At 47.1% G+C, this 10577-nt stretch overlaps 1 protein-coding gene across 1 annotated transcript; it reads right to left on the reverse strand.

The window, feature by feature from the left end:
- Positions 1–343: 343 nt before the first annotated feature.
- IER5 (immediate early response 5) lies at positions 344–2522 on the reverse strand. The gene has a single exon (XM_020868821.2). It carries the CDS (start codon positions 2284–2286, stop codon positions 1315–1317), a length of 972 nt encoding a protein of 323 aa, XP_020724480.2. The 5' UTR covers positions 2287–2522; the 3' UTR covers positions 344–1314.
- Positions 2523–10577: the final 8055 nt, after the last annotated feature.

The following is a 10577-nucleotide window of genomic DNA, read 5'->3' on the forward strand; positions in this document are numbered from 1 at the left end:
TGGGAAGGGCCTCAGAAGTTTTCACTTAAGCTATTTAATATTAGACACTGTCAGATTGGGCTAAAAATCAAATTGCCTAAATTGACTTTAGAAAAGGGAGTTTTAGTGGCAGGTTTCAAGAAACTGGCAGACCACTGATATTAGTACCTAACAGTGGTCTTCTGATGTGAGAGAGAAAGCTTAAATGTGCCCCTCTCCACTTAATGGTCAGCAAACAGTGTCCCCAGTCTGCACAACTGATATTAAGAACCACACCTTCAATTTTCCAGGCGGACCATAGTTGCCCTCCTCCCACTTCCCTCGCAACCCAGACAGGCGATTTACACACAAGGAGGCAGTGAAGTTGCTTCAAAATATTTAATACGTGTTAGACACGTAAAGTTACATTTTTATACAAAAATCAATACAACGAAGGAGAAAATACTGTACAAAAACCTTGTCAGTTCCCCCAACCTTTATACAACAAAGACTGGAGTCACTAGCTACAAAACCATAGGGCCTTTCCACTGAGGGCTTCTGTCTGTAAACTTTGTTTCCTTAAACACTTTTTAAAAGCACTGTGTAGTAGTTCTGATTTAGAGCTTTTAAAAAATAAATCTTTCTCTATAAACTCCATATTTCCAAGCTTGAACTCTTCTGTGAAGTTCATCAAGTTTTCTTTTCCTCCCCCGTGAGGAAGACAAGAGCCGCTAACACTCCCTCTCCCCGAGTAATCACAGGGTATAGACGTTTCTTCAGTGACAGAGAAAGGTGGGGAAGGAGAGAAATAATACAAGTCTCTACTCCAGCCTAAATCCCTCTAGTCCGAGGAAATCCTGGGAGGAAACGCCGCTCCTGGCCCCGGTGCGGTTCTAGCTTTCATGTAAGAGGTGTGTGTAAAGTCCCTTCCTCCCCCGAGAGCGAACGGGGAACTCCCCGGCCCCGGCCTTTTTCGCCGCTTCCTCCTCGGCGCTGCCGGCAGAGGAAAGTCCCTGTCTGCCCCAATCTCCTAAACCGCGGGGAAGGGGTGACGCTCTCCAGAGGGACAAAATAGCCTTAATTCAACGACACAAACTGACATACACAGACACAAACACAAAAGTCCACGATCGCCGTCCTCTTCCAATAAGTCTCCCCTTCCCAAGTCTCCAGAGGAGACCCGAGAGGCTCGGCCCAGGCGGCCACCAAGCCCAAGGGCAGTCTGTGCCGCCTGGCGGCACCCCCTCGCGCTCGGTGCCGACGGCCTCGGGGGCGTCCTCAACGCCGGGAGAGGCCCAGCCCTCACGTCGGGACGCCCGCTGCTCAACTTCCTCTCCGCACCGGGACCCCGGGGGCTCAGAAGGCCACGATGGCAGTGCTCCAAGGGTTAATGTCTCTCAGCACCGGCTTATCGCAGCAGATCTGCCCGGGCTCGGCGGCTTCCGGACCGCTCTCCTCTCCCTCCGCTTCCTCCCGGCCGCCCCCGGGGCTTTTCCGTAAGAGTCCCGAGAAACTGGAACCGAAGATGCTAATGAGGTTAGCCACGTTACCGGTCTCCATCTCCTCCTCCTCCTCCGCGGCCGCCGCCGCCCCGCCCGGCTGTTCCTCTGAGTTCTGGCGGGGTTTCTTGAGCGGGGTCGAGCCGGGCGCCGGGCAGTCCGCGGGGCCGCCGCCCACCCCTGCCGCGCCGCGCTTTCTGGCGCAGACAGGGGGCGACGCGGGGGGCTCAGCCGCAGCGGGGCGCGAAGCGAGGCAGCGGTCCACGCGAGGGGCCGCGCTCAGCTTGTCCTCGTCCCCCGCGGGGCAGCCGCAGGGGCCGCGCGCAGCCTCGGGCCCCTCGGGGCAGACCCCAGAGACTCCGGCGGGACCCCCAGCTCCGACCGCCGTCTCTCGCGGTCCCTCCACGCGGCGCCAGGCAGCTTCCGGCGCCTCCGCCTCTCCGCCCTGAAGAGTGTCCCCGGCGGCCGTCACCGTGGCCGCGGGCTCCGCGTCACCCGCCCTTGGCACTTCTGGGACGGCAGGGCGCTCCGGCTGAGGCTCGGGCTCCGGCCAGGCGGCACGGCTGGCCGGCGGAGGAGGCTCCCCCCAGCCCGCGGGTGGCCCGGCCGCCGACTCCTCGGGCTGCTGCGGCGCCGCCGGGGCCCCCGGGTGACCGGCCAGGTAGAGGCCGGGGCACGGGTCACTCAGGTAGACCTGGCGGGCGCTGCGGAGCACCAGCGAGACCAGGAGGTTCTTGTGCAGTTTGATGCCGCCGCGCTGGACCCGCGAGTTGTAGATCTTGCCCAGGGAGATGCTGACGATGCGGTGAGCCTCCAGTTTGAACTCCATCCTGCCTCCTTCCCAGGGCTGGCGCGGAGGTGAGGGGGTGAGCCCCGGCCCACGTTCCGAAGCTGAGACGGGAACAAGAAGTGTCAACAAGTCCGCCACGGAGGGTAGACCCTCGGTCTGTGAAGACTCCCGAAGAGAAACGGCTCTGACGACGCGCTCACTAGCCTCCACGCCCTCCCCACTACAGTCACACAAGCAGTTTCGCGTCCGGTCGCTAACTGAAGGCAAGCTGGCCGCCCGGCGCCTTATAAAGGCCTCTCGACAGCCAATCGCGAGAGGCCGCCAACCGTTCCGGGACCATCGGCGCGCCCTCGTGCGCCTCGAGCGGCCAATCAGAGACCGAGGAGGGGCGCCAGGGCTATTCGAACGTTAGTCCCGCGGAGAAGCTTCTTAAAGGGGGAGACGCGCGCGACCGCCCGCAGGCGGTTACCCCGAGACAGTGCTGCGAGCGCTGGTGATGCGTAGAACGGGACAGCCACGGTGTTGTTTGTCCTTAAAGGTGCTGGCCTGTGCGCTGCTTCCCAGAACCAGAGCGAACTAAACCATTCGAACTTTCATCCGAGTATGGTGGTGGACTTTGTTCGGCAATAAAGCCTCGATCCTTCCTGGGATCAGCTCTCCTCCCATTCCCACCCCGCACCACCGTTTCCAAGGCGACAGACACCTGTAAGCTCCGCGCAACATAACAGAAATGGAGACGAAGGCAAAACGCGGCACAGGATTCGCCTAGATAACATAATTTTGCTACAAGATATTTAGCAGATATTAATTTTGCATAAGTCCTTTGCCTCCTAAAGTCACATACACTCCAGTACCTGTCAATTTTAACACCGAAGAAAGAAAACGGGGGTTCTAAAAGTTCCAAAGTTTTTGTCTCCTCAGGAAGGTTTTGTGTCTACCTACAAAGTTTTTGGTTCTCTATTTAAGTTAGTATTCATCACTTTGTTCTCTAGTTTCTAGAACGAATACAGTTGTAACATCAGTTACAGTGTAAGGTGGTTCACTTTCTTCACAACGATTTTTCTTCAACACGAGGACTGATCAATCCACCCTTGGGGGAAAAAACCTAACATGTTATAAAAGTACAAATAGAGAAGTCCTGTATTCCCATGATGATGTCATAATTTTATTTTGTGTCAAGGTAAAAATTTGGGGGAAGAGTGTTCCAGAATTTTCTGGTCAGTCGATGACTTAGTCTATTTACTGATCCTTACACCAGAGAGTTGTCCAGGGTCCTAGACGGTTCCCGGAGAGTCAGTTTGAGTTAGTCCCAGCTAAGCTCCACTATAGACCTGCCTGATGCTGGGTAAATAACCTCAGGATGCTTCAATTTCTCCAAGCCTAAAAAGGAGAAATCACATACACATCTGCTCTATTATTCAGTATCTTCTGATGAATGACAACTCTCATCCACAATCTGAGTCACCAAACAAAGCACAGTTTTCTTGAAGTCCATGTGGAACACTAGCCTGATCTTGCATCAGGGTTTGGCCAAGTAATGTATTTAGTTGGGAAAAGTACTAGTGAAAGGCAGGTTTGATTAGGCTAATTCATAATCAGGATGTGATGGCTCAGTAATTATCTATCCTCACAACTTAATGATGATAACAGACACTAGTCCATAAGACCCAGAGTTCCTCTTCCCTAGAAATTTTCAGCTTACCTAAAGAAGGAGATAAAATGACAACACAAATAATTACAAAAGCAAGCCATGTGTTTCGTGTAATAACGAGCAATTTTTTTTCTTCTCTTTGCTCTTTCTTTGAGAGCTAGTCATCACTATAAAACACTAAGAACACAGGCTCTGAAGATAAGCTTCCTGAGTTGCAATCCCAGCTCTACATTTTGCCTGCTGTGTGACCTTTGGAAAATTAATTCACTTCTCTGTGCCTTGGTCTTTTTTGTCTTAAAATAGAGATGATAGTAATAGTGCCTACCTCTTACAGCTGTTGTGAAGAGAAAACAAGGTATCACATGCTAGCAGTGAATGTTTAGAACATCACACCTTACATGACTTGGGGTGGAAAAAGACAGGGGAAGGAAGGAACCTAGATGGAACGAACAAAGAATTTGTATTTGAGGAGGGTGTTGAAAATCCCCAAGGTGGGGTCCACAAGTTCCAAGCAGCAGGGGCCACTGAGTCCATTGTAAGAAATACTTCATTTGGCAGGAGTGCCAGGCACCTACAGTAAGTGGAAAGACTGGAAATAGAGGCTGGGGTTACATAATAGAGGGTTGTGGATACCTATGAGCAGATGAAGAAGCTACCAAAGACTGTTTACTAAGGGAACCACAGAATGGATCCTAGAATGGTCAGCACCCTTAATTACCACTTAATTATAAAATGGACCACTTAATCATGAAGATCAAGGGGGACTTTAGGCAAAGAGTAGTAAACGTCTGAACCAGGTGGAGATAGTAAGAATGAAAAAGGAGAGAGACAAAAGGAACTTTAGTGATGATCTGGATGCTCTCCCCGACCCACACTGGTCCCTGATAGACCAAGCCTTCCTGACCCACCTGAGCGGGGAGTCCCCCCATCCGCCATACGCCTTCATCACTGTCCCTGTTACTTCTTCCCATCATGCCTAGGACTGCTCCCCAACTGCCCTCTGACCACAGGCAGGAGCCCGTCTCATGTTTGTAGCCAGGAGACAGTGAAAGTGTTTCACAACTGTAGGACACAGGCTCTGACCATCAGGTCCTGGAGGCCCTTCCAGTGCAGGGGTTTGGGCAGGCTCCTGCAGGAGGGGCTGCATGGCCTGAAAGAGGGGCACTCAAGAGTTTCTGCCAACTGGTATGGCAGCATTTCAAGGTTATGACACCTGAGGTGACCATACCAAGTCCATGGTGGTTTAGTCACTAAGTCGTGTCTGACCCTTGTGACCCCATGGACTGTATGCAGCCCACCAGGCTGCTTTGTCCGTGGGGTTCTCCAGGCAAGAATACTGGAGTGGGTTGCCATTTCCTTCAGGGGATCTTCCTGACCCAGGGATTGAACTCGGGTCTCCTGCACTGCAGGCAGTTTCTTTACCAACTGAGCTACCAGGGAAGCCCATCAAGTGCATATACACTTGGATTAATGAATTCCACTACGAACAAAGCTAGTGGAGGTGATGGAATTCCAGTTGAGCTGTTTCAAATCCTGAAAGCTGATGCTGTGAAAGTGCTGCACTCAATATGCCAGCAAATTTGGAAAATTCATCAGTGGCCACAGGACTGGAAAAGGTCAGTTTCCACTCCAATACCAAAGAAAGGCAGTGCCAAAGAACGCTCAAACTACCGCACAATTGCACTCATCACACACGCTAGTAAAGTAATGCTTAAAATACTCCAAGCCAGGCTTCAGCAATACGTGAACTTCCAGATGTTCAAGCTGGTTTTCAGATGTTCAAGCTGGTTTTAGAAAAGGCAGAGAGGAACCAGAGATCAAAAGGCCAACATCTGCTGGATCATCAAAAAAGCAAGAGAGTTCCAGAAAAACATCTATTTCTGCTTTATTGACTATGCCAAAGCCTTTGACTGTCTGGATCACAATAAACTGGAAAATTCTGAAAGAGATGGGCATACTAGACCACCTGACCTGCCTCTTGAGAAATGTATATGCAGGTCAGGAAGCAACAGTTAGAACTGGACATGGAACAACAGATTGGTTCCAAATAAGAAAAGAAGTATGTCAAGGCTGTATATTGTCACCCTGCTTATTTAACTTATATGCAGAGTACATCATGAGAAACACTGGGCTGGAAGAAGCACAGGCTGGAATCAAGATTGCCGGGAGAAATATCAATAACCTCAGATATGCAGATGACACCACCCTTATGGCAGAAAGTGAAGAGGAACTAAAGAGCCTACTTGATGAAGGTGAAAGAGGAGAGTGAAAAAGCTGGCTTAAAGCTCAACATTCAGAAAACTAAGATCATGGCATCCAGTCCCATCACTTCATGGCAATTAGATGGGGAAACAGCGGCTGACTTTATTTTCCTGGGCTCCAAAATCACTGCAGATGGTGATTGCAGCCATGAAATGAAAAGATGCGTACTCTTCTTGGAAGGAAAGTTATGACCAACCTAGATAGCATATTGAAAAGCAGAGACATTACCATCTAGTCAAGGCTATGGTTTTTCCAGTGGTCATGTATGGATGTGAGAGTTGGACTATAAAGAAAGCTGAGTGCCGAAGAATTGATGCTTTTGAACTGTGGTGTTGGAGAAGACTCTTGAGAGTCCCTTGGACTGCAAGGAGATCAAGCCAGTCCATCCTAAAGGAAATCAGTCCTGAATATTCATTGGAAGGACTGATGCTAAAGTTGAAACTCAATACTTTGGCCACCTGATGTGAAGAGCTGACTCATTTGAAAAGACCCTGATGCTGGGAAAGATTGAGGGCAGGAGGAGAAGGGGATGACAGAGGATGAGATGGTTGGATGGCATCACTGCCTCAATGGACATGGGTTTGGGTGAACTCCGGGAGTTGGTGATGGACAGGGAGGCCTGGTATGCTGTGGTTCATGGGGTCACAAAGAGTTGGACACGACTGAGCAACCTAAACTGAACTAAACTGAAAAATGATATTGTTGACCAGGCACTGAGCTCGCCACTGTAGAGGCATTATGCATCATCCTTACAAAGTTCTGAAAGTAGATGTCTTTATCTCCATTTACAGGTGAGGTAACTAAGACTAAAAAGTTAAGTGATTTTCCTGAAGTCATACAGCTGTAGATGGAAGAGGGTGTGCTTCAGCTCTGAATCTGTTTAATTCTAAAGCCTGGTGAGTTTGGGGCTCAGGGGCTAGATTACCCTTGTTTCACTTCTTGCTGTTACCTTTAGGAAAGTTATTTCACATCTAGGTGAAATAAGTAAATCATGTTTTATAACAGGGGCAAGTTATTTCATCTTTCTGTGCCTCAGCCACCTGTTGTGTACAATGGGAATTATAAGCATACCTACAGTGTTTAGTACAGTTCTGAGTACCACACAAGTATTTATTTATCATAACTCTTATTATTATACTAGTGCCTAGCTCAGTACTAAGCACGTAGTAGGTGTACTGTTAGCACTTGTTGAATTTTGAATGCTTTTTTTTTTTTTTTTTACTATACCAACTAGTAGGTGCTCAATAAATGTCTGCTGATTTGAAATTGAGCATGATCGTTGTTATTGTCAGGAGTTACTCAAACTTGAGACAGTAAAACAGAACCTTGAGAACTCATATCTGGAGGACCTGAGCTCTCAGGATCAGCAAGCTTCACCTTCACCTGCCAAAAAAGTGGGAAAGTATAGAACATATTCTTCTAAGCTTTAGAAAGCAGTTAGAATTTACTGTCACCTTCGGGATTTTCTCAGTTAAAAAGAGTAATTGGTAGCATGATGAGACTGGGGGTATCAGAAGGACAGAGCAAGAAGTGGCCAGAGGATGTCCATGAAGTCTGTCTTGCCCTTCCACCCCATCTTCTCCACTGGGCACAAGCAACTTAGTACACTGAGTGTGGTCACAGCTATCCCTACTCAAGCACTGTCTAAGCTCTGATCTGAGGATTCTTTTTAACAGGAGGCCTGTCCATCTACTTCTGCTGACTTTATTTCTCGTTTGCATGACTAGGCATTATTATCAGATGATGACAGAGCTAATATTGCCTTAAATGGGGTCTAGTCAATATAAGAACAATGCAAACCTGCTACGGATCATGGATACAATGTTGTTATGTAGTGACTAAGTCATGTCTGACTCTTGGAATCCCACAGACTGCAGCCTGCCAGGCTCCTCTGTCTATGGGATTTCCCAGGCAGGAATACTGGAGTGGGTTGCCGTTTCCTTTTCCAGGGGATCTTCCTGACCCAGGGATAGAACTCACATCTCCTGAATTGGCAGGTGAATTCTTTAGCACTTAGCCACTAGGGAAGCCCCACGCATACAGTAGCTCTGTGATAAGTAACCATGGTTAAGAAGTTGGCGAGTGAAATAGCAAATTATCTGAACTGTACCTACCTTTCAATGTTTGAAATTTGGAATTTGGGAGGAGTCACAGTTGCTTATATAAATGAGTAATCATTTGTGTGGCATCTTTAGAAGGAAAACTCTACAAAAGCATACTATAAGCACTTTTATGTAAATAATATGGCCCTTGCTCTTCTGAAACAGGCAATCCTCATTTCAACTTTCTCTCACTATCCTGGCATATTTTACATCTTTTTTTTTTCCTTCTTGGCACCTTGACAGCTATAAAATTTCTTTATCTTCAAACAGCATTCGACTAGGGGTGGACATCAAAACCTGACAGTCTTCTTTTTCCTCCTCAAAATTTCCTTTCTGAACCTGTTACAGCCTCAGCCCCCATCTTGTCCTCAATTTTGTATGTTATTTCAGAGAAACTTAGGTTGTTTTTTATGATCACCTTTGTCATCCCTTGTCTCCTTTAATACTCCAAAGAAAAATAAATTCCCTCAATAAGTACAGCATTCAAACTCATTCAAATGACCGTGGTACCCTCTCCAGTCTCAGAATGTGAAAACGCCACTGTAGAAAATCCAGTCCTGCACTGTTCAATACTGTAGCCCCAAGGCCAATGTGGCTAGTGCCACTGAGGAACTGAATTTTGAATTTTATTTCCTTTGCATCTAAAAAATGAAATAGGATAAAGTCCTTTTCCTGAAACCCAACTTGATTTTGCCATTTTAAAAAATATTTATTTAGCCTGCACTGGGTCTTACTTGCTGTGACTCACAGGATGTTCACTGTGGCATGCATGTGGGATCTAGTTCCCCAACCAGGGGTGGAACCCAGGCCCCCTGTGCTGGGAACACAGAGTCTTAGCCACTGGACCACCAAGGAAGTCCCGATTGTGTCATATTTTCTTTTGTTAGATTTTTTTGATGTGAACCATTTTTAAAGTCTTAATCGAATTTGTTACAATATTTTTCTTTTAATTAGTTATTATATTTGGCTGCCCAGGGTCTTAGTTGTGGCATGTGGGATCTTTGTTGCAGCATTCAAGATTTTTAGTTGCCGCAGGCAAACTCTTAGTTGTGGCACATGAGCTCTAGTTCCCTGACCAGGGATTGAACCCAGGTCCCCTGCACTGGACGGCAAAGTCTTAACCACTAGACCACCAAGGAAGTCCGTGTGTCATATTTTTGAAATCTGAACATTTAGCATCCAAATCGATGCTGTAATTGTAAAACACATAGCCGATTTCAAAGAGTTAGTATTGAAAAGAGAATGGTTACACGTTGAAATGATAAAATTTTGAATATATCGGGTTAGAGAAAATTATTAAAATTAATAAAATTATTATTAAAATTAACTTAACCTGTTTCTTTTCACATCTGTGGCTCAAACTATATTTCTATTGGACAACACTGCCCTATGGATAATAAAGGGATTGGGAGGTGTGGACATATAAATATGCATGAGCATATTGTGAGCAATTAACAAATATCCTTGATTGGTGAAGGGGGAGAGCAGAGGAAAGATGAAATGAAAAGGAAATGAAACATGAAACACTTAGACGGTTGTAGAGGTGAGGAGAAAAATCAAAGAAAAATGTAAAAACCAGAGCTAACTAGTCAGAAGAAAGTTCCTTCTAGAACTGAGAAGTAGCCGCAAAGTTAGTGAAGCCCAATTCTCCTTGTCTGAATATGATAATACAGAAATTATCACAATGTTATTTTAAAATTCAAAATGCAACCATGCACACTTAAATTTCAGAGAGAAAATGTACTCACTTGGACAGCCTCATTCTGGTGCGTTTGTAGGCTGTGTTGATTCTTTTCAATTCTGACGTCCACCTGGAATGGCAGGACCATTTGTTTTTAATGTGCCACTTTCCTGCACAAAAACCTTCAGTGGTTCCCCATGACCTTTGTGGCAAAAATCCAACCCTCTGGCCTGGTCCCCAGAGTACTACACAATACACTGTTAAAGACAAGCAGCCTGGAATGGAACGAGGGGACAGAGCCTGGCTTCTTACCAGCTGTGCATGGGCAGATTTGCAGGTGGCCCTTGTCTTGTAAAATTGGACAGTTGGACTAAAATCAGTGGTCCTCAAATGATGGCTGCATATTAGAATCACCTGGGGAGGCTTTAAATCTGGAGTCTTCCAGCCCTCACCCCAGATGACTCAAATCAGAATGTCTGGAGTGAGACCCAGGCAGCGGATTTTTTTTAAAGCTCATGAGCAGCCATGTTTGAGAACCGGTGGCCTAGCTGATTCTTTTAGGATCATTTCAGGTTTAGAATTCTACGATTCTATGAATCTAGGCAAATCTTTCCAACCCTTCTCTTACCCTGAG

The sequence above is a fragment of the Odocoileus virginianus genome, chromosome 11, assembly GCF_023699985.2.
Source record: "Odocoileus virginianus isolate 20LAN1187 ecotype Illinois chromosome 11, Ovbor_1.2, whole genome shotgun sequence".
NCBI lineage: Eukaryota > Metazoa > Chordata > Mammalia > Artiodactyla > Cervidae > Odocoileus > Odocoileus virginianus.